The sequence below is a fragment of the Hoplias malabaricus genome, chromosome 1 (assembly GCF_029633855.1).
Source record: "Hoplias malabaricus isolate fHopMal1 chromosome 1, fHopMal1.hap1, whole genome shotgun sequence".
Lineage (NCBI taxonomy): Eukaryota > Metazoa > Chordata > Actinopteri > Characiformes > Erythrinidae > Hoplias > Hoplias malabaricus.
The window spans coordinates 46,586,931-46,612,287 of record NC_089800.1 but is presented as its reverse complement, the minus strand read 5'-3'; the positions used below and the strand labels follow the sequence as shown (position 1 = coordinate 46,612,287).

Below are 25,357 nucleotides of genomic sequence, written 5' to 3'. Positions count from 1 at the left end.
GTTAAATGCTCGTCTCATGTTCTCTGTGAAATATTTCCAGTGTGAATCAGCTGCTGTTCACACTGTTTGGATTTGTTTCAGATAACCAGAGCTGAAACACCAAAGGAACAGTCATATCTTATTTTTAGTGCTACTGTCAAGGTCAGAGATTTGTTTGTTTTTAATATATATGGAAAAAAGTGATTTCTTTTTATTCTGTGTCTCAAAAAACTCACATATTTCATCTTACACTGTTAGATAATAAAGAACTGTTCCTATTCATTTAAAATAAGAACATATAGATTTGCATATGTGGTAATTGTTGAGCTATTACAAATTGTATAATGATCAGAAGTTGTTTTGTCTGTGATTTACATTTTAAATGCAGCATCAAGTCTCCCCTCTCTCGTTTAAAAGAAAAAAAAATTAGTGTTAGAGCACTGTCCACAGATGTAAAAGGTTTTATGGGATGATTCACTTTCAAAAGCAGCAAGAAAAGTGTGTGCCGCTGCAGAATACATAAAAATAAATAAATAAATAAATAAATAAATAAACTGTCCCTTCATTCCACTCAGTGTCTGCGAGGGAAGAATCTGGCCTCTTGCCATTTTCTCAGACGCTGCCTTGAACCCACTGTGAGCTTGAAAATGTAGGCCTGTGGATACTGTAAAAATAATAAATAAATAAATAAATATACAGAGAGGATGCGAGCAGTTGCTTTGCTTTTACCTGGGAGCTGCCACTGATGTCTTTTCCACCAATGTCTGATTTCTTCAAAAAACAGTAAATCTTGTGAAGTTTATTTTCTTTGCAGCATCTGTGTTTTATAATGGTTCTTTTAATTTGTTTTCACTTTGTCCGCTGGGATTGCTTTTATCCGGCACTTACTGGCCTCCAGTTCAGTTTTTTTTCCCTCCTCTCCCTTCCTCTCTCTCTCACTCTCTCTCTCTTTCTCTCTCTTTCTCTCTCTTGCTCTCTCTCTCTCTCTCTCTCTCTCTCTCTCTGTTCCTCTCTGGAAGTGAGTATTTTAAAAATGATGGTTCTGGGAATTGCCACAGCCGGGCCTGACACGACAGTGCTTTCCCCTTCACACAGCAGAACAGCCATTGTTCCTCTTCCTCTCCTCTCCCTCACTCTCTTTCCCTCCGTACCTTTATCCCAGCCTCCTGTGTGCTGCACACTTTGACTCGAACATGTCTGGGAAACCTGGACGAACAAAGAAAATGGAGGGAGGGAGACATGAACGAAAGAAATGGTATATATCAATGTATTCCCAAGGCTCAGCTCTATGCTTATGTGTGTCGCTTCTTTGCAGATGCTTTAGAAGCACTGTCTTGAGGCCTGCTGTTACTCCCTAGCTATTCTTCACCATTTAACACGTTAACCTGCCAAGATTCAGTATATCATACAGCCTCACACTATTTCCTCTGGTATGTTTTTCACATTAATAACGAACAGGGGAGCACTGTGTGCTTATTATATTTCAGTAGCGCTAACGGTATCTCAGTATATATTTTTAAATGTGACATGGTATTTGATAATATTTGAATTAACGTTTCTGAGTAATGGAGGTTTGTTCGGAGATTTCCTGCAAACATGATGCGAACATGATTGAAAAAATACAGCTTGGTTAATTCTTCAAATTAAAACAAAACAACTAAAACAACTTTACAAACGTTTATAGCTATAAATGGGATTTTAACAAAAAAAAAAAAACACACAGAAAACACTTTCAGAACACATAACAATTAACTGTGCAAAATAAATAAATAAATAAATAAAATCAATACACCTACTAATAATAAATAATAATAAAATAATCAGTTGCACTTAAATATCATGGATGGATATGTAATGTGTACAAAACTGAATTAAACCTCATTAAAATATTAAACATTTAAAAAGTAATTTCATGTCATGTCCTGGATAACGTGTGTGAAGTGCACAATATAAAATTGAGAGAAAAATGCACTGTATATTCATAGGTACACACGGAAATCAGTTGCATGGTGATGACATCAACACTGATATACTGCTGTTGACATATTACATGGCAGTGACACTTTTTGGAACCATTCTTCCACATCTTTCTCTTTGTGATTGATAGCATCAATTCCAGTTGGTTTTGTGGTGCTCGACACTTTACAGAATGCAAATCCAACAACTTCAGGGAGAAAAAAAACAAGATATCAGTGACAGATCAGCCAGCTCTGCGCCATTAGAAGAAAATTCAAATGGGGTCGAATCGTGCTGGATCCGAAGGGTCAGGTGACAGAGTGACCCAGCCGAGCCTCCTAGAGTGAGGCCTGCAACGGAGTTGGATTTGCATTGATGGATCCCCTTTCCATGGACCTGTCATGTATCAGTGCGCAGGCTATCACGCATGGGTCATTAATCAAATGACAACCCTTAAACCTCGACCACTTGGACACGTCTGGTACCTCTCTCTCACTTAGATGTGCAGTTTCAGACACTTTCAGATCTTCACCAGGCTGTATTCAGAATATCCGTTGCTCACTGTGTCTTAAAAGATATTTAAGAAAGATGTTCGTCATTTGAGATCCTTAAACTTACTGTAGGTGCAACTTTGGACTGATGCATGCAGCTTTGCATTTTAGAGAGAGAGAGAGCGAGTATGTCTTCTTGGAAAGATGCTAAATTCATTAAGATTTTTCTTCCCCTTGTCCTCGTCTTTGTCCATCAGAAGCACCATTATGGGTTTTCAGGCTGCTTCCTGTTCAAATTCCTTTTCTTTTCTGCTGCTCTTGCACACAAAAGGTAGCTGCGCTTGGGGTGTAGTGGTTTTGAAATGTGAAGGACCCTTGAGAGCCAGGCACTGTGTGGAATGGGGCTGGGGTTTGTGTAATGTCTCCAGCAAAAGCCTGGCTTTATTGAGGGCTATGAGGCCTAAATGGCCTCTCTCTTGGTAAGCACAAAGCCAGCGTTTCTGGGTATTAGCGAAACACAGAGGCTGGGTAATGATCTAAAACCCCTCCAAAACACTGGTGCATGGCTGTTCTCAGCACTTTCTCTCCCGCATAATCAGTTTTTGTGTTTTTGGATTTTCTCCTTTACCTCATTGAAGGCTCCTGCCCCTGTATAGGAAAACGTTCTATAAGGTTACTGAGTTGGTCCTAAAAAGTAAAGCATATTTGAAGAAGAAAGTAATGGGATCAGAAAACCAGCACTTGAACTTTAGTGGTTGAGAGCACATAGCATGAATTTATTGTGTAGGACCATGTTATCTTAGCTATTGTGTCCAGTAATAGAGCATCTGGATAGATTGGATAAATGCTAAGATGTGTTTGAAAGAAATGTAATTAAATGTAAGCAAGTAACATCTTTAAAACCCCATTTTCAGAAAATAGAAAAAATGATTGTTCTTTTAAAGCAGAAAAAATATATATTTTAATGTTTTCACTGAACAATTTGATTGTATTTTTTTAAAATATAAACACATATTTAGAGTTTGGTTTTAGCAAAATATGGCAAAAAACAAACAAACAATTGAGATAGAGGCATGTTTACCAATGGGTTGCCTCACCACTTTTTAATTATGCTATTTAATTATTTCAGAACTGACAATAACGTTATTTATATAAAATGTTAAGATTTTGCCCATTGGAACTTGATACAAGACCTCAGCTGTTCTGAAATATGTGGTCGCCTTTGTGTAATTCTCCTCTTCATGATGCACCATAGGACACAGATCTGGACTGCAGGGAGGTCTGTCAAAGGCACACTCTGTGTCTATGAAGCTATGTTTGAACTATTTCACAGTTCTCTCATGATGTTTGTCATAAAGTGATGAGCACGTAAGACTCATCTCCGCTTGCAAAGCCTGAGCTTTTGGTGAATGCTCATTTTATCTTTCTCAATTGACATCACAGTGAATTGTAGCCACAGTTTTCAGGATTTGCTCCTTACTAATAAACACACAGTTCACAGGTGTTTTATACTTTCTTTCAACACGTTTAGTTCTCATTTAGATGTAAAAATTAAAGAAAAATAAGTGAGGAACCCTTGCCTATTAATCTGTGTCATGTCTCTAAACAGAGCCTTGTTTCTCCTGGTTGTCAGTCAGTAGGTGTTTACTGAAATAGCTCCATACTCCCTACATAATGCACTAAATAAATAATAAATCTAATACAGTTTAACAGGTTTGAATTTGGAGCTAATAACATTCCAACATACAATGCTCTGTGTGAGTGCTGAAACCATTATTTTATGACCACTTTGTGCACTGCTTAGAGTGTAGGGAGACATTTGAGGTTTAGCCACTATTTCTCTGTCATGGAAACGTCACTGATTATCTCACATTTTTCACGCTGATAGAATTGTTTTATTAATTTTAAGTCTAAACGGAGGAATAATTTAGACAGTCGTGATAAAATATTATCCTACAAAAAATAGTTATACTCTCAGAGAGCAATTCGATTAAGTTACCATTAACTTAAACAGGTGAAAAAGAATGACACAAAGCAATACATGGCTTGTGCTTGTTCTTTCTAACATGCTGAAACAGTACATGAATGAAATAACATGATTTCTGAACTTTGTATATGGGGTGTGAATGACAAACTTTCGCAAGTTTGGTCACAAATGCCTTGGAGGCTAATGTACTAAAAGTGTTCAATTAGACCCTATGATGAAGATGCTAATATAGCTAACAGGGGATTACAAAGTGTTTTTGTCCACATATAGCTGGACCAATATGACCTGACACAATGATGTTATTGGCTTCTGTGCAGGGAGAAGTGCTGTTTGTGAGATAAATATATGTTCTTATTAGTAGCTTATGTAGTAAAAAAAAAAAAAAAATTCACATGATTGCAACTCATGGATAATTACTCGCTTCTGCATTTGCGACTCATTCTGCATTCACAGTCGTAATGGGTTTAGAATATATGAATTGTTCATGTCTTCAGTACACCTTATTAATTTGTCCTTTTTAAATTTTTAAATCCTTGTTGTACCCAGCTGTAACATTAGTTGTTCAATTGATGCTTGATGTTGAGATTATCTAGGGAGTGTGGCAGGAGTTTTGAGGAGTCTTTCCTGCGCTGCCTGACTTTTTTATTTAAATACTGATGGACCACCATGTCCAATCAACTCCATATGCGCATCCGTCATGTCTGCTTCTCTGCTTCAAACATGAACTGCCCTCTACCTTGTCTCTACATTGTTTTTGTTTTTCAAATTCTCACTTCAAGAGAATCGTTTGAGTCTATTAGACTCCACAAAGGAAGCCTTTTAAATGGGGAAATTACGTTTAGTGTGCTTGTATGTTGCAAACATTGTGTAAGTCATTGCTAGGGGATTTGAGGAGTAGGGGTAATTTAAGCATGTCTATTGATTATGGTTGATTAACGCAGGGCTTTCTAGCACAGCATCTTGAGCTAGTTAGGTTTAATCAGGCCTGTGCTGGACGGTGAAGTGTGGTCTTACAGATCCTTGCACATGCTATGGGTGTGGATTCTCCCTAGGACAGAAATACTTTATATATTCAGTTGTTGTTTATTTTTTTTTATCATATTGGTAAAGTAACATTTATACTTCTGTATTAAATACAATTTATTTTTTTTGCATTTTCAGCTAAGCTCACCAGCCAAGAATCCTACAATAACTTCACCAACAACAACATGGGGAACCCACGGCTGTCTCCTCTACCAAGCCTGACTGTGGTGCTGCCCCTTGCTCAGATCAAGCAACCCATGACCCTGGGAACCATCACTAAGCGCACAGGGTAAGATTCTGCATGTACAGGTCTTTGAGTACACCTGCAAGTAATTACTAATACCCAGAATTATTCACACCATAAGTGAAGTAAGTGAGCCATAAATGTATGATCCAGTCATACTTTTAAGGAGCACTTATTTTATGATTAATATATTTTTTGAATTTTTGTTTTTAAACACAGAGATTATAAGCTTTATATTCAGATCTATGCAAATGTGAACTATTTTCTACAAATATCTACATTGTGGGCATATTTTGCTGTTTGTAATAGGCCTCATTTTTGTTTTGATTGTTGTTTCATTTGCAAATATTTTATTCATCATAACGTTGTAATTGTCAGCTTAGAGATAATATTTTGATATTTTGAGTTCTGTCACATCATCCACTCCTATTAGTCAAGTCACTGGTTTCAGAACTGAAGTGTTCAACTCTCTTCCTTCACAAGACAGGAGTGATCAAAGCAGATATGTTTGAGTGAGACTAAGCTAATTTGACAATAATTAACCCTTATATTAAAAAAGTTATTTGGTCTGATTTTACAGAACTTGCATTCGTATGACAATCATACTTTAAAATCTATGCGTTTGTCAGGGAATTTCGCCCTAATGTTCAGGACGTATGTAGTTTTTCTTGTGGAAGTCGGAAGATAAACGATGAAAATGAACCTTCCTGCTCATTTCATGCAAACTGTGTCAGTTTTAAAGCCAAGCACGAACGAGTTTGCATTTGTTGTTCAGACTGGACTTGATGTCGAACTTGTTCTTCATTCTCTTGATATGTAGAGTTAGACTGGTATGCAAACCTTGCTTTGCAATCTCCTACAATCATGTTGTTCTTTTCTCTCCTCAGGCATTATTCAGGTATAAATGATGAATAATACCTGACAGACACTCGTGATAGCATACAGTTTGTCCCTATGTAATATGAACACAGCCTTTAAGACTGGTCAACCGTATCAACGACTGCAGTATCCATTTACATACTGGCTCATCATAATTATGACTTATTCCAGTTGTTTATTTTTATTTAAATGTAAAGTTTGAAAGGGAAATACACTAACGAAACAAGTGACGCAGCAGGGTCAATGGCATGCAATAGATAAAGAAATTCCGTTGAGAGGGTGGGACCATAGAGGCAGGTGGTAAACAGTACCAGAAATTTTGTTTTGAGACTAATTTATTCTTCTTTAAAGAAGAAAAATAGCTTCTTAAAGCATCAATTTGCTATTTAATTGTGTTCTGGCAAAATAGGAACCCTAACATAACCCTCATATCCTTATGAGATTCTTGAACACTCATAAAGGGAGGGTATCTGTCCCTTATCTTGAATGAACATTAGCAATCTCTACGTTGTCATTAATGTTCACTTGGCACACTCATTATCTCAGTTTCTATATCCTCGTTCTTCCTTGCCCAACAGCTTTAGCTCTAAGGCAGCATGTGCAATATTTTTTTAAAACCTACATCAGTCAGCTGTTGCCTTGCATCCTCTTTGCTTTAGCTTATATCCCTCCTGCCCATCAAATGCCCAGCCCTTCCCCAGCTAGAAGCCTCATGGCGCACATCTGTGCAAGGAAAGAGGACCTGGCCAACACATGGGGATGCTGTCTGAACCATAGATGGTGACTCAGTATTGAGGGAACTAGACGTTTAGCATCACAGCTGTATCCAGCTTCTGGGCCAGTGCGAAAAAGAGCAGGTTGGACCCCCCCACCACCACCATAGTATTTGAGATTAGGCACTCTCACGCTGGCTTTGCAGGAGCAGTGAAACACCATCTGTCAGTCTGCACACACCATTGTGTACAGTGTGTATGTGTGTGCGTGTGCCACTCTGCACAGATGCATTTACACCTGTATGAACAATCTCTGTTGGCAGGATGGCAGAGGAACACACCACCTGTTTAACCTACATTAGCCGTGCGTGTGCTGTTTTGCTTAGAGAGGAGTGTGAGGAACCCTCTTTCCTCAAAAGAGCAGTTTGGGACTAATAACGCGGAGCTTGTGAAGAGAGAATCTGTAGAAGAACTATATCAACCAAAGCAGACAAACACTCATGTTTTATGTGTAATGCAACCACAATGAACTGGTCTCCAGATATTTTAGTTCTAGGATCTTGCCTAGACAATCATTCTTAACTCGGTCTACAGAAATGCATACATAGAGATGAGGCTGACGGAATGTATCAGTGCATATTTGCTGGAAAAAAAGCCTCACTTTGTGCCTTTGAAGTCTCGGAAAGACAGTTAATAAAAACAGACAGCGAAGAAGTGTGTATGTTAGCATCCTTTTGTTTATTTGAATTATTATTCCTTATAGGCATTAGGCCTCAGGGTCTACATTTAAAATAGGCTGTTAGCTTACATTGGCACATTAATGTTTTGGGTGATTAATGCGTGTCCCTGATAAACAATATAGTGTTAAGACATAAAATAAAAATGTAAACTGTGCAGATTTAAATACTAAATAGGCTATTGTGTTCAGTATTGAAGCGGTATTGACAAGAATTTTGGGGATTACGTTTATTAAACTAATCATGTACATCTCATCTAAAACTTAAACTTATCTAAAATATCTAATTTGTTTATTGATTTTATTTACAATAATTTTACTTGGGAAGTATAGTTGCAACATTTTACACTTCAACCAATAAACAAATAAATAATTATCTGTACCTCATAACGTAAAACCTACCTAAGAGCTGAATATTTGAGTCCAGGCCTAGTTAGAGTATGAATAACACTGACAGTCAGTGGAAGTTCATTCCACCATCTGGGAGTTAGGGCAGAGAAGAATATTGACGTGTGTCTTCAGTGTGACATGGATCGGTGATTCATACCAAGGTGTGCTTGAAGCTCGAAGTGCCTGAGGCCCAGATTGGGGTTTGACCGTGTAATCGGGCTCCATTCTTGGCTTTGTTAGGTGAGCATTGTGGTTTTAAATCTGATGTGAGCATCTGCTAAAAACCAGTGAAGGGAAAGCAACAGTGGAGTAACATGAGTTTGAGAAACTGCCATGCTGCTGCATCTTAAATAAGTTGCAGGGGGCCTAATGGCCCCTACAGATTGGCCAGTGAGGAACATGTTGAACTAGTGTAGTCTTGAGCTGACAAGAGCGTGGACAAGCTCCTTGGTAGCCTTCTAAGAGATAAAGGGTTAAATCACAAGTTGAGGACATTAAACATGCATGACTGGGTCAGGTTTGTAATCTAAGTTCCATGCGATAACTAGTCCTCCAAAGTTAGACCATGGCAAAGGAAGTAGACAGTTAGTCAATGGAGGTGGTGATATTGTGGTGAAGATTTTTCTGGGGTTCGTCTTCAGGTTGTTGGCTGGGATGGGGTGTTGGTGTGTGTTGTGCTGGTACATGTGGATCAGACACAGCAGTGCTGTTGGAGTTTTTAAGTACCTTGGTGCCTCGGATGACCAAAACAAGCTGTGCAGCAACAGATGAGTTGCTCTCGCTTACGTCGCTTTACCTCGCTTTACGTCTTTACATCTGCAACGTGGGCTGTCAAGGTAGGTGTGCTTAGTGGACAGTGATTGGGATAGGTGCAGCTGTTTTAAAAACTCCAGCAGCACTTGCTTTGTCTGACCCACACATACTAAATGTAACAGAAGACCCACCACTGAGCCTTGGAGGATACTGCTAGAGTGGAACACTACTGGAACCATGTCCATAGAGATCCACTGATTCCAAGTTTGGAGAAACAGGAGGATCTTGTGGGGGACTCTTAAAGGCTGCGAGCAGAATGATCCAGAAGAATCAGGAAATATGAAAGTTGGGCTGCTTTGGCAGCACCATCACCAGACTGGCTGAAATCCTGGGGTTGGTTCTGACTGAATGAGAGAGAGAGAGTGAAACCTGAGTGTGATTACAAATGATGTTGTAGAGGTTACTCATTGTGAGAACTTGGATAGGAGAGACTGGAATGTGTAAAGGTCTGGATCTAGTTGAGATTTCCTCCACCTCCTCTCTGCCATTCTTAGTTCTTTCCAGTTGAGCCATAGTAGATTTGTTATCCACAGAGCAGGGGGAAGATCTCACATGTTTGAAGGAGAGAGGGCACAAATCCATCAATGGGGAAATCACTCAACCTCCAACACATTGATGAAGTTACCTAGTGGAGAGGGAGGGTGGTAGATGACAACAATATGCAGTTTATCTGGGAAAAGCTGCGAGTATATATATATATATATATATATATATATATATATATATATATATATATATATATATATATAGGATTCATGATCGAACATATACTAGGGTCTATACCAGAGACCATCTGCCACTATCATATTAAACCATGCAGGCTGTGTTTATATATATTTTATAAAAAATTGTTTATAATTTTTTAATATATATTGGAGTATTTTATATTAAAATAATCCATTTCAAATATTGTGACAGACATAGAGTAATGAATGTAATGAGCCGCTTTGAGGTCACTGTTCTTCAGTAACTGCAGGGTCATTATATAGAGGCAGAGTTGTAATGAGTAAAATGTTTTGAATATTCTGTGATTTTTTTTTTTTTTTGTCGTCCTGTAAGGGACTGGCACCCGTTCCAGGGTTAGTTCCCGCCTTGTGCCCAATGATTCCGGGTAGGCTCTGGACCTGTATAAGACCTGTATAATGACCTGTATAAGTGGTTTCAGACAATGAATGAATGAATGAATACATTTTATTGGTCTGGTTCAATCAGTGTTGTAATTATATTAACCCATTTACGTCCATGTCTGATTTTTGGAGGCAAATAACTTCATGGAACTGACCTGTAACTCATTCACTCTCTCACTCCCATACTTATTCATATTTTGGAACCGAACCACAAGGGGGTGCTATTCTGTGCTATTTTTTTTATATACTGTATATTTCGGTTCTAATTGGAAGGCCTAATTTTATCACAATATCATTTGTGATGTGAATAAAATTCTGGGCGGCACGGTGGCGCAGCAGGTAGTGTTGCAGTCACACAGCTCCAGGGACCTGGAGGTTGTGGGTTTGATTCCCACTCTGGGTGACTGTCTGTGAGGAGTTGGTGTGTTCTCCCTGTGTCAGCGTGGGTTTCCTCCGGGAGCTCCGGTTTCCTCCCACAGTCCAAAAAACACACGTTGGTAGGTGGATTGGTGACTCAAAAGTGTCCGTAGGTGTGAGAGAATGTGTGTGTGTCTGTGTTGCCCTGTGAAGGACTGGCGTCCCCTCCAGGGTGTATTCCCGCCTTGCGCCCAATGATTCCAGGTAGACTCTGGACCCACCGCGACCCTGAACTGGATAAGCGGTTACAGATAATGAATGAATGAATGAATGATAAAATTCTATGAATTAGGTGTAATAAATTTATTTTAGCGTATATCATACTAAATTAATGGAATTAAGTGATGGAATTGAAATAATAATAATAATAAAAGTGAGGAAAGATAGTAGCTGAGTTTTATCATCCTGGTATATTTATCAGTTCATTAGTGTGTCAGACACTCCTTGGGCATGCTTGCTCTTAGTGTGTAGGTCTGTTAGATGAATTACTGAGAGCATGAGCGCATCATTGTGCAGTTTGACATTGAAGTGGCTATGAATTCCCTTGCTTTTCTCATCCTTGTCAGTGATGAAAGGTGGATGTGTGTCCTGATGGATCTGAGTCCTGCAGTCACCAGGGCTTAAACCTACAGCATTTACTGGTGTTACAAGATCACCATGCCCTCCCTCACGCTGTGAACTCAAGACGTCATCTGGAATGCATCTCAAATGCATTGAACCATGGTTACTTATTTATAGTTCTGTTTTGTGGGTCGAAGATGGTTTTGCAGGTATTAAATAGAGGTGCTTTTCAGTAAAACTGACAAAAATGGTGTCCACTGTAAATGCAGAGTTTTTTTTTTCCAGTTCTAGTGTAAACTCCTATCAGAATCATCATTTTACTACAATCAAAATTTAACCCAGGCCATCAGCACTTCCAAGGGGACTTGCATTATGCACATTGACTTTGCACACTCATTCATCCATTAATACAGCTGGACATTTACTGAAGTAGTTCAGACTGAAGTACCTCACTCAGGGTTGGAGCCACTTGAGAATCAACCCTGTGACATGCTGGATTGATCACGGACACCGCCCGTGCCTTCAAGCTTAAGTCTGTGTCAGTGTGACATAGCCATAAATCAAAATGTGAGACGTGAAAGTCCATGTAAGCTAACCCATCTTTTACAGTTTTCCCCAGCATGTTGCTGTTCAATCCAGTCACCAGCATGTTCAGCTGATCAGTAAAATCCTTTACAGTGAATCAGCAGCTGTTCTGTTACTGTTTTCCAATAAGAAACAGACGTAAGGTGGACTGACTGTGTAACCACTTGATTTTCATTTTTATAATCACATTTTATTCATCACGGTCACTGTATAGTTTGTCATTGTATTATTAGGACTATGATATGATTAAAATAACTGACTAACTTTATGCTTTGTAAAAATACATCATTAATTGCAATTGTTGCTTTTGCCAAAATTCAAACCAAATGATAGTGTGAGAAAGTGTTGCAGGTATTGCTTTAAAGGCTGTTTTTAAAGCTGTATGTGTAATAAGGTGATTGTGGATTCTGTGATAGCAGCATTGATAGCAGATAGGCTTTAGCTTGCACGCTACTAATGGTTTGAGGGTTCAAGCAGGTGTGTTAATACATGTATTCATGGCTTAATACTGCATTTATTTTTGACAGCCCTGATTATTATGTATGTATTTATTTTGTTTTTGTTTTTGAGAAATAATTAGACTGTTGTGTGATGCTCTTTTGGATCTAAGTAATTCTTATAAAAAAAAATTTGTAGCAAACTAGTCTGAATCATTTTAGTTTACAATAGGTATGTGCAATGCTCTGTTTTAACTGTTTGCTCAGTTAAGTGGATAATAATGGTTTTTCCATGTATCTGTGTGTATCTCTCCCGTCATGAAGACCCTACCTCTTTGGGGCAGGATGTTTTTCCATTAAAACTCCATGGTGAGTTTTTCCAATTCACTCCAAGCATGCTTCGCTTTGTATTTGCTTCAGCTAGCAAGTGCATTCATTTCATTTTTCGTTCATATTGAAGTATTATTTGAGCTTGTTTGTGATCAGTATGTTCCAGCAGCCTGTGGCAAGACTCTTCAGATACGTTTTCATTTATCTTACTATTTTTTGTGAGAAGCTGCCAACTGACTGCAGTAGCACATTCCATGAGGCTAAGCTTATAATGTTTGTTTATTTGAAGCCATCCTAAGTTTTTAGATGCAGTTTTTACAAATGAATACATTCACAAAAACACGAGGACTGCACAATGTAAGAATATGCAGCAAGATAAAAGTTTTAAAAACGTTATATTTGCAACTTTTTTGTGAGTTGTACAATATGAAGTAATTTATTAAAGCTGTTTGAGTTGTAGTCAGCTGTGGTATGAGCGTGAGCATGTGATTGTGAAGAGAGAATGCCTCCGTGTGTAAAGAGCTGGTCTCGGGGACACTGTGTTCTGAGCTTTGCGTAGACGTCACACTGCTTCACTTGTGCTGCGGTTTTCTTGAGGCCAATTTCCCATAACTGCCTCTCCCTCGCTTGCTTCATTTGTCTTCTTCAAACTGAAAGACAATGATTGTTTATTCAAAAGGATCATCTTTGAGTTGAGTTATGATTTTATGTCCTGGAGATGTGAAATATGCTGTGTGCCATGTGCTGCCTTGGAGAAGAGTGGCAAAGTCTTCCTGTCTCTCCTTTTGATCTGACGTGAGGATTTCGGGACACGACAAGCATGGAATGCTGTGTCAGCATTTTGTACCATGGTCATTTCACAGCAGATTCAAGATAAAACTCTACATGATGCAGTTAAAGAAGTGTACAGTACTGTGCAAGAAGCTGTGTTTGCTCATTTAATTACAGTTCGGAATGGCCCTGAGGTTACATTTTTCAGGACACTAGATGCAAGATATTACATGTGTACTACGAAGATAAATTATTGATGCACTTAATCATTTGGATAAAAATGACTAAACTGTCCACACACTGGGTTTTGTTATCAGATATCATATAAATCATATAAATAAAGAGTTATTTCCATTTTATCCAAACTTTGAAATAGCTGCAGTGCAGTGTGGTTATGTACAGTGTGTTATATGTGTGTATTTTGTTTGTGATATATTTTGTGAGAGATAGCTGGTGTAGGACATGGCCTATTTTTAAGCTTTTTAAGCTGTTTTTTCTTTATTTTTTTAAGATATCTTATGAATCTTAACATGCTAACATTTAAAATATTGCTGTTGTCGTAATCCAGCATATCCTTCCTGAATCACAACTCCGGACGAATGCAGCAGAGGCCTGCGGGGCAGACCTGAGCTAGACTGTTGAGAAATATTGTCTGTAATAGCAAACCTCTTTTAGAAAGGGTCTCAGGCTTTTAGAAGAATCCCAACTGTGACGGTTTCAGTTAGAAAAGATGGAAGAGTTCTGTGAAATGAGCTTCCAGTGAATTGTCCCCTTAAGGTCCTTATGCTGCTTCACTCCTGCCTGTAAATGAAAGCATGTGCTGCTTTCCACTTTCCAAGTAGCCTTGCTACTTTCCATCTTTATCAAGTCCTCCTCTACTTTTTAATTGATACTCTTCTTTTCTGCTCTGTTTCGTGGGAATGAGAAACAGCGATACCCTTAATGACTTCCTCCTTAATGAGCCAGGCAAATGTTAATGTATGATGCACCAGTAACACATCCTGCCCTCCACTTCATTTACTTGGAGATTTCAACAGCTTATTTAATGACTGTAAAGTTGCTCCAAGGTCAAAGTGCAAGTGTTTAACCCCAATGGCTAATTCTAATATGATATACATTATAGGAATAGAGTCCTTTGACTGAATAGCAATAATCCAAATAAAGATCCATTTCTTCCAACAATTAAAACAAGATTCTTTTCAAACAATTTCTTTAAAATTTTCTGTGTGTCCATGGCTCTATGCCATTGCCTTGAAACCTTGAGGAGAAAAAAAAAAAAAAAAAAACCTGGTTGTTCCGCAGGTCTCTGGAAGTCACTCTACTGTTTTGTCAAGGAAAGTATGTTGCACAGGAATGAGTGTCTTTCACAGTGGTGTTGTGATGAGGTGGAACGACGGAAATGGAGTAGAAAAGTTCTTGTTCCTGTCTCAGTGTTTGATGCAGGGCTTCATTGTTTATGGTGGAAAGGACTCCCAAATGGCCACCATTAGCACAGTGCATCCAGCAGCCCTGCGTCTGGCTGTGTTTGGGAATGGCTGCTGTAAAATAATAAATGTGACGTTGAAGGATATTTCCACATGCTGCTGAACTCTTTCAAGCACACCCTAATACCGGCCCTCCCGCCTGATATACACCAACCATATGGCTCTCACGACCGGCCCACTGAGTCATGACCAGCACACTGCTTCAGCTCTTTGTAGCTCAGTGGCTGACAGGAGCGAGTGTCCTGCTGTATTTGTTTACTACAGGCCCTGAAAATAAATGGAGGCTGCTTCTGCCCCTCGATGGCGCCTCGCCTGCTCCCAGACCATAATGCATGGGGACTTTGATGGTGGACATTACAGATTGAATTATGCCCTTGAGGAAAAGCTATTAGCTCAAGTCAAGAGTCCTCATTTGTTAAATTAAAAGTGGAAATGACATGCGAGGAGTCTTTTCAGTGAATTAGGAAGACAGAAAAACTCCCGGACCGTTGCGGCTAGAAGCAGTAGGGGAAGGGGGGGAAGCCAAGAATGAAAAAAGAAAGAGAGGAGACTCATTTGGCTCTTGTTCAGTAACCTCCATCTTTCCTTCTCATGCACCATGCTAAGTATGTTTATGTTTTAGAATTTATTGTTATTCAGTTACGTTTTTCGTAGAATGCCATTCGGTGCCAATATTTATTCGGAATAATCCACTCATACATATGGTATATGGTCTGCAGTATAACTGCAGCTTGTGTTGTCTAGGGTGGGAGCAGAAACCCCAACACTTTCAAGCCACTTCAAGCAAGAGCAAGAGGAAAAGTGTGATTTAAAATACAGACATATCAACGCTAGTGGTTGTTTTACTTAAAGAACCAGAGTATTGCGAACCAAGCTGTGATCTGGCTCCTTTGGCAGCTGCTGCTGACCAAACCCTCTTCAAAGAGCTCTCCTCAAAAACCCCAATGGCAAGACAGCTCTCAGTTCCCCCTGGCTCAGGGACTCCAGCCAAACCTGCCCTTCAGCTCAAACCCAGCACCATGCGCCACTCCCGTTCTCTTCAGCGGCGGTCTAACATTCAAAGGCTGCCATTTATACTTTAAAACATCTCCTAAAGAATAATGTTATTCCCAGATTCATTATTGGAATCTCTTACCAAAAAAGCAGCCGAGTGTAAGGAGATACAGCTTCCTCTCTTTTCCCGGGAACTCTGGGCAGCAGAGTGTGGCAGGCTGTGATTATATAGAAATTAAAGTTGTCATCTGGAGTATGGTCATGTTGCTCATGCTACTGAAACCAGTCCTTCAGGCCTAACATTGGCTTTTAAGTGACTTAATAGGCTCCTTACACCTTAAACTCCTTCCCTCTTCTTCACCTGCCTCCCACAGTGTAAAGCTAGTGATATAATTTGCCTTCCAGAGCGTCCAGATCTGGTGGGGGGTGAAGTTTTATCGTCCACTTTTATCTCTTGGCCATTGGCAGCCAGGACATACTGATTCCTACCTGCGGTTGTGTTTCTACAGGGGTTTGGAGTTACACTTGGCCTAATTCTTGTTAATAATAATAATAAATTGTAATTTTTTCATTTGAACAAATCTCAAAGTAAAACCATCACTAATATAAAACACTTTTTTAAACATTTCCCTTTTTAAAACTGTCAGTCGTCTGTGGTGCCCTGAGTATTGCTACTTATCCACACCAGTAATATTTGTACTCTCGTAAAATACCTTGCTCTTTAAGAATCGCAAATTCAAACCTTGAAAATAGGATAGGTTCTTTGGAAGTTACTGCTACAAAAATAGCAGCGATGGAGTTTTTTTGGCTTGAGTTATTAGCCATGTTAGGCATTAGTACAGAAGAGGTTTGTTTGTAGAAAAAAAGACTAAATATATGGGTTGTGCATTCCAAATAAGTTTTATTTGAATAACCATAACGGTTAAATGGTTAACCTTTTAAAGATCCAAAATCCCAAATCTGCATCAATAGCTGCAAATCCAATTTCCTCCAGCAAAGTGTGCAAATGCATTATTTTACCGTTCTCTTTTTTGTGAGAGGGGGCTCACTGTGGAGCAGTGTTCTTCCTGTGCTCAGTTGTTCTTACAAATAGGGCGACTGCAAAACAAAACTTTGCAGTTTCCACTCAGGTATGTAATGAGTTCAATGCCAAGTTTTCAGAATGACTTCACAAGATTAATTTGTAACGGATCCTTGAATAGTGATTTCATTATTCGAATAGTGACAGCTAAACAGTTAACTGAGTACTCAAGTTCCCATACACATTTCTAATATGCAGTCATGAATTTGGAACTGTACTGTGCTGTGTCCTGCTGCCATCTGCAGAAACACATTCAGAATTCTCAATGGGTTGACTTACTTCTGGACCCTCTATTTCCCCCGACCGACACACAAACAGCCAGCCACACATCCACCCAGGGCAAAGCAATATCCTGACACACTGCTATCTCCTCATCAGCTGCATACAGTACAACTCACATATTTATTCATTCAACGTTTTCCTTTTCCAACACTAATAAATACTTCCCAATAGCACTCCTCGGGCATTTCTTTACTTTTTTTTTTCTCCACTGTAGCCACCATCCCACGCATGGTGTCAGTTGAACAAAGACGTCAGCAACACTCCTCATCCTAAGAGTAATTTATGACTTGCTGACAGCTTTAAGGGTAGTGAAAGAGTGAGAGTTCAGGTCACTCAGCACCTATTAGTGTGTCATATGGAGCTGGATAGAAGAGTTCAACTACTGGACAAACCATCCAGGTCAAGTTTCAGATTAAACTTAGCTGTCTTTAATACTGTCTAATATCCTAAATATTTATTACACTCAGGCTTACAGTTGTATGCAAAGATTTATGCATGCTAGTTCATGTTACATGTTTTGATTTTCTAAATGAAAATAAGTACATCATCTACAGAGCACACACCACTGGCCTGTGCAAACCTAATGGCATAGTTTAGATATTTGTCCCCAACGCTGAGCATATAAATATACTTCAACAAAATTAAATTTCACTCTATAGGAAGTTTTCAATTATTTTCACTTTGTAAACCGAACTGTATTTAAACATATAATTTCATCCTCACTCTACATGGCACTGTAGAGTATCACTGCTTATATATTGTGTGCTGAATTCTGTTAAAGGGCTGTTCCAGAAGCATTAGACTATTATACTACTTATAGAAATGGTAGAAAATAGTCCTCATCCACATACCATTATACATTTAGTGTGTAGTTATGTTTCCTGTGATGATATTATTGGTCTGGTTCTTCAGGCGATTTTCAGTGTTCAGTCTTGTATATGGCTGAGATGTCGATGGTAGATTTTACAGGGCAGGTAAGCCATGAGCTGGACACGGATACCACACTGCTGCTGTTTCAGGATGAGTTCCATATGGCGACCCATATTACAACTGCTCAACCGTTTTCTGTGTTGGGTTTCATCAAACCATTTCTGGCATGCAGAATAATTCAATAGCCCCCAATAAATTCTCTTCAATGGCAAATACAGAGTGAGACCTGCGGAGGCAGCTGCAGAGCCTCCATTTGGGCAGATTTATAAGTAAATGACATCAACACTACCTACAGTTTACCAGTGTGCATATAGCAAACTTTAAGGGAAGAGAACAAACTGTTCACATTTTTATGATTTAAATCTTGATATTTGATGTATATTGCCATTTGTAAGGAAATATATTGCATTGTATTTTCAGTTGTAAGGAACTTACATAAATTGTTTATGGAAAACATTAATATAATAATATATTAATATTAAGTATACTGTTTTTCTTGTTACTTCAAATGTTGATCACATGAAATGCCATACAAATTTAGGATTTACTTCAGATATGAATGTGTGTCTCACTATGGGCCTCAGCACTCAACAAAACTGCTCTGTAACTTTGAATAGTCTGTCACTTTGTGGCTGAGCTGCTGTGGTTCCTAAACGCTTCCAGTTTTCAGTAATACCATTCACAGATGATTGTGTTATATCTAGGAGGGAAGCACTTTCATAAACTGACTCCTATTACAGTACCATGGTCAAATTTAGTGAGCTCTTTAGAATGTCCCATTCTTTCACAATGATTTGTAAAGACAGATTGCACCAGGTGCTGGATTTATACACTTGTGGCAATGGTACTGAGTGATTAGAAAGTGTGTCCCAATACTTATTCCATATAATGTACTGCCTAAACAGTACACTAAGACTCAAGCAAGCATTTTTGGTTTTACAAAATGTCTAGCGTTTTAGAAAAAAAAACATTTTAAACACAATTGCTCTTTGTTAATTAGATTTCATTTGCTTCAAAACAGCGTTCTTTTTACAAACTTACATGTATGTCTTAAACACATCAGGCTAAACTTTGGAAGACACTGTATCTTTTTTGCAAACATGCATGGTGTGCATTTGTGTAACGTTCATTGTTTACAGACCAAGTATTTTGTTTTGTTGATGTGAAATTTTCTTGTCTCATCCAAAACCCTTGAAAGAAGTCATTCATGCGTGGGGAACATTGTCTTGATTTATGCATCCCAAGTTGATGTGTCTTTTCTTTTCAGTGATGTGGCTTTGAGTTTTCTCTGTTATTTGACCCTGGGCCTCAGATTCTCTACAGCAGGCTGCAGAAGCTGCTCTGTGCCATCATTTCAAAGACTTTCCCCTCCCTGTTAATCTCTCCCTCTCTTTCTCCCTTCCCTGTCCTGCATCCAGAAACTTTTGCTGTTGCTGCTTTCCTCCTCCTCTCTTCCCTCTGCTCATATCCCTGAAAAACACTGAGGAATCAATGGAATCAAAGAGGAAAGGAGCAGGAGGGGTATAGTGAATGAACAGCTGAGAAATGTGATAACTGAACATTTTTAATGTCGTCAAATATGATGATGATGATGATTGTTGATTAACTAAGCACACTGTTCACTTGAAAGCGTGCCTCTCATTTGCCAAAGGCTACAATGGCTTAGGATATTAAAAGCAGTTCAGATCTTTCAAGGGAGTTCATTAAGAAAGTAGATGTATGTTGATGGCAAGGAAATATTTAACTGGTTGATACTTGTTTAACTGCATGTTTTGTAATGAACTGAGAGTAATACTATTTTATTTTGTATCACTGTGTTATATCCCTTTTCCTTGCTGAACTAATGCCAGTGAAAACACATTGCTCCCTTTTATGTAAAATGGTGCAGAGTAGATTAGCTTTCCAGATCATATTAATTTAAAAGGCAGATTTACACTTACGATTGTGACTGCTTTCTCCATTGTTTTCCCAGTAATCTAGACACGCAAGCTGGGAGATGTCATTCTAGAATCAGTAACAGAATTCCTCATATGAGGACGCACACACTCATACATCCTCTGGTCTAAGCTGCTCTGGGTGTTTGGAGCATGTTCTCTCCTCCTGTATTTGGACAGACAGCAAGATGGCATCTCCAAAGCTGTTTCTAGGTCATGGAGGGACAGGAGGAGGATCAGTAGGAAAAAGCAGTAACTTAGGGTTTTTGGAAGCAGTCTCTCTCTCTCTCTCTCTCTCTCTCTCTCTCTCTCTCACCTCTGTCTCCCTCTCACTCTCTCTTCCCCTCCCCTCGCTCTCTCTCTCTCTCGCTCTCTCATGTCTTCTTGGTTTTTTGTGTCCTACAGTAAATCCAAGCCACCTCCTCAGATCTCTCCCAGTAAATCCAGTGGAGGGGAGTTTTGTGTGGCTGCAGTTTTTGCCTCCTCTCGCTCCTGGTTCATCACCAACCCAAACATGAAGAGAGAGAAAGGTCAGAACCACTCAGACACAACACATGGTCTACAACATACTGTATCAAACATTGCACAGTTCTGTTCAGAAATTTTATTAGAATCATTTGCAAAATTGTAAAATATATTTTTTAAAATATATTTTTATTTTACATATTTAGTCTTTTGTATTACTTTTGTATTACTAGTCAGTATGGTCTTTATGAACTGAAAAAGTACAGTTAATGGAGATCTTTTATTATTTGTTTAGTCTACTGATTGATTCCAACATTTTAAAAAGGATAAAAATCCTTTTAAACTGCTTCACTCTCAAATTCAATGTATCCACTAGAGCTGTCAAAATTTTGCATATGTCACATATAAGTCAGTTCACGTGTGTTCATAATTGTGGTAATACGGAAGCATTTAAATGATAAAGTGAATGATGTTGGACTCATCTCTGTGCTCTAGATCAGTCTCGTCAGGCTGTTGTTGATTCCCTCTACATTGTGAGCTGCTATGGCAACCTGGTGGAGCATGTGCTGGAGCCTCGGCCAATCAGCACAGCACAGAAGATAGGAGATGACACACCTTTGGAGCTGAACACCTGTCCGAGGGCCTGCTGGAATCTGGCCAGGTACTGGCCCTGCCCTCTCATAACCACACTTCACCATAGAAGTACATCTCTACACTGCTGTAGTCCTGACAATATTTCATAGGCTACTACCGTCGTTCCTCAGTATCCAGGGGTTATGCAACCAACCGCATAATGGAAATTAAAAACATAAACAACAAAAAACTTACAATTACTTGTGCTTGTCATTACTTACCTGTAAAACAAATGTTCTCTTTTGTTATTTAATGTTAACTGTTGTGTAGTATTAAAAATAAAAATTTGCATATTAAAAAAAACCTAAAAAAATAAAGATTGATATGCTATTGACATATTTATGCGGTCTTATCTAAATCAAACTGTACTTTTGAAACACATACTATGCTGTTTTAGATAAGTGACCTGTGTACCTACATATTAATGTATCCTAGTGGGGCCCTGGAACCAATCCTCTGCGGATAGGGAGGGCTGTATGTATGCTAAAGATTATTATTTCTGTCAAAACAGCCTTTAAATGTAAGGTGCTTATTTTAAAAGATATATATCTAAAGAGAATATGAATATAATATTCCACAGAACATGGGGATTTTGGGAGGAAAATGAGTAGAGTAAAAAAGGATCTCCCAAAACACAAACTAAAAATGACTGAAAGGTATAGAGACAGTCCTAAAAACCATGCAAGACTTAAAACATCTGCCTTTGTTAGCTTTCATACTTGCTTCAGAAAAAAGACGTTGTTTCTGTTCATTATGGTGGGTCAGAAAGGAAGTGTAGCTTGACATAGTTATCAGCGTGATGTTAACATAAGGACATAAACCAAAAATGTACTAATTAAATAAAGTATCTACTACGTTCTCTGTACAATAGACTGGCCACCCTAGAGCTCAGACCTCAATATTGAAGGCTTTTGGAATAACAGAGATCATAAGAAGCAGAAAGAAAAACCAACTTCACACAGACGTATATACATAAAGAATGGTCTGTGGCTTTTACAAAGGGTTATATGTCTAATGAAAATAGACATTAAAAGCTAGCTTTAATAGCTGTTTTTAATCTAATTGTGAAGGTAAAGTGATAGCGTGCAGTGTTGTGTACGGCTGGGTCAGTATACTTTAGGCAGATGATATGGAAGGGCTGCCAGGCTTGTGGGAATTGAGTCCATTATTGCTCAGCAGGAGACCGTTCTATACATCTGGTTCTGTGATATGAGCTTCCTAAATTGATTTCTGTGTTTGTTTTGAGTAGAACTCCACAGTGGAACGAGCTACAACCTCCTTTCAACAGCAACCACCCCTTGGTGCTGGCTTCAGACTTGGTGCAGTACTACCAATACATCCTGGCTGGATGTAAGTATTTGTCCATCTACACTCCTGTGCAAACAAATGGGCCAAAGCCCAAATTGCTAAATATTAAACATATAATAGCCCTAATAACAAGTCATTGGCCAGAAAATGAGCAAAAACTAAATTCACTTCTGAGACCCATGGCAGTATTTGCTCATCACTACTGCTTTCTGCATTAAATGTTTTTTTTTTTTTTTTGGGGGGGGGGGGTGTAAATAGGTCAATTCACTAACACAGTTCTCTTTGCTTCTCATGCAAAGTGATGATTTGTGTTGCATGGTGATGGTCCAAAGGTGGCTTTGTAGATCAGTGTGGACCAGTTTTCTAAAGAGGAACAGTGCAAGGAATAGTGGCTTGAGGTCATGCTTTGACCTGGTTGGAGTCCAGATTTGAACCCTATACAGAAGCATTGGCCTCACATTAAACACCAACCAACCAGGAAACATTGTAATTTACTCATGAGCTGTTTGTGTCCATTACCATTGAGTGGAACAGCTCTCTCTACTTTCTGATCAATTATTTGCTGTTGAGACCATTAGAAGCTTAACATATTGCACTTTTGGGTTTAGCCCATTGTTTTGCATGAGTCTATGTTTGGGTATGTGTTGTATATTGTGTGTATTTGTTTTTGTTCATTTTAGAATGAAACTCACAAAATTAAGAAAAAAACAACAACAACTATATATTCCCTAAGAGACGTTTGTTTGTAATCGTGTGTGTGCCTCAATCCACGTATTTCCATTTCTCACTTTCCTTGGTCACATAAATACAAGCATACACATTTCTCTAGTGGCATCTTTAATTGGGTCTTTGTCACTCAGCCATAATGTTTCTCTTCTGAATTAACTCAGCATTCAAATGAAAGCAATTAGTGTGGCCTTAAATCCATGTAATTCAATAACAAGTACATTGAGAATGCGAGCACTCTAGGTTGACATCCAAAAGGGAAGAAGAGGCAACTCGAGGGCAGGAAGCTCATGGATGGCCACACATCTAATACGTCTTGAATAAATGAGCATTGTAGCATTAGCCAGATAATCATAAACATAAATCAGTAATTAGTTCTCGGGGTCCCCCAGGCAAGGCTTTGCATTAGTTCTCTCTCACTAAATCTCAACTGCTCGAGGTCTAACGGGTAGAATATTCTCTAGAATTAGTTCTAATAACCTCGCATGTGTCAGAGTGATGAAGTAGGTTCTTGTGAGTGATCGTGGCAGAGGCTCTGTGTGAATGTGCTCCACTAGGGGAAGTGACATAATGAGCTGTGTGTTAACATTTATGTCCAATTAAAATTAGCCAGAAATCTTTGCCCTATCCTTCCCAATTACCACTCAGCCTCAACCAACCTGATACGGCGTGGGCTCGGGTCAGTATGCACATAATCGTGGTCACATTTTTGCATTGCCCTCAGCTCTCTTTACAAAGTGCAGTGTGGCTCGCTGCTTGCCACCTTCACTTTTTCCATCTGGTCATGGTGTTTTGGGCCAAGGGAATATTCAACAAAGTCTCCTCTCAGTGTCGCAGCAGTGCAGGAGGCAGCTCTCACGCAGGGAGAAACCAACCCCGGCTGCCACCTTTTATTAAACGTAGAGAAACAAGCCTAGAGAAGAAGCTTTACCTCTGCTATGAATACAAATGTTATCAGGCTCTCGTGTTCCCTGTAACATCAGATGAAGCCCACTACAGCGAAGGAAGAAAGGCAAAGATGACGGAAGAGAGGCAGAGATAGCACAAGGGCAGTTGCAGCGGGCAGTTCCCAGGCTCTGCGGGTCGCTGGAAGGACATAGTCCCTGCCTGTGTTTGGACCGTGCGGACCCGCAGCATGCCTACATGATTGACGGACCTGCTCCTGCCTCTATATTGGATGACCCAGCTGATTAAAAATGCAGCATGTGGACGGTAGGGTCAGAGGAGCTGGAGCCTGCAGGGCTGGTGATAAAAGCAGCCGTGGCGCCACTTCATGGTCACTATCTCCACCTGTCCATCTGCCCGGGCTTGGGCTGCACTCGGGAGGAGGAGCATTAGCCAACCACCGCCAAGTCTACCCAGATGAAGGGAAGATAATAAGGATGCGCCGGCCTGCGAAAAGCTTCTCCAAAGCAGCTGACCGCGCTCAGGGAATCCTCGGATAGCGACATCAGTCGCCTTTTATCACAAACAGGCACCTCTGTGTCTGAGAGCTCGCTAACGAATGAGCCTGGATTTCTGAAGGGAAGGTGTGAATGCTTTTCTTGACGACACAGCTCTCTCTCTTGTTTTTGACTTTGGCTGGCCGGATATATTTGCTACAATTTAGTGTGAAATTTTTTAAAAAAGACAGACCAATATTTGCGTGGCTGTCTGCAGTGTGTACTCAAACACCTCTGGCTGGCCCATAGAGTTCGTTGAGGAAAACAAGCTCTGAATAATTTACCTCCCAGTGCAATGACTGGCTCCGGTCAACAGTGCTGCAGTTAAGGCCTCTACTGCCCCTCCACGCCTCATAATGCTCTAATTGTGGCCAGAGAGTCTGCAAGGCCTGCAGCCTGCCTGCCTGCCTGCTGACTGCAGCGGCCTGGTCAATAGCCCTAATTGCCTCCTTGGGTCATAGGCAGGCACATCAGACTGACTGAGAGGGTAAAGGGCAGCCTTGGCGCCACTGCAGGGTCAGCCCAGAGGCTCTACTGTCCAGCTCCTAGATAGAGAAAGGGGAAGCCTTAAAGGCCACACTCCTCTGAAATGGCTGATAAGATCATTAGATTTATGTTTCACATGAGACCCCTCAGCTTT

At 39.6% G+C, this 25,357-nt stretch overlaps 1 protein-coding gene across 8 annotated transcripts in view; it reads left to right on the top strand.

The window, feature by feature from the left end:
- bcas3 (BCAS3 microtubule associated cell migration factor) overlaps window positions 1–25,357 on the top strand; it is a 253,815-nt gene that overhangs the window by 63,028 nt on the left and 165,430 nt on the right. For all 8 annotated transcript variants that reach the window (XM_066664491.1, XM_066664500.1, XM_066664482.1 and 5 more), the window contains 4 exons: window positions 5,575–5,725; window positions 20,549–20,673; window positions 21,104–21,269; window positions 22,491–22,591. In XM_066664491.1, the coding sequence (XP_066520588.1) occupies window positions 5,575–5,725; window positions 20,549–20,673; window positions 21,104–21,269; window positions 22,491–22,591 (543 nt within the window). The remainder of the gene's footprint in view (window positions 1–5,574; window positions 5,726–20,548; window positions 20,674–21,103; window positions 21,270–22,490; window positions 22,592–25,357) is intronic.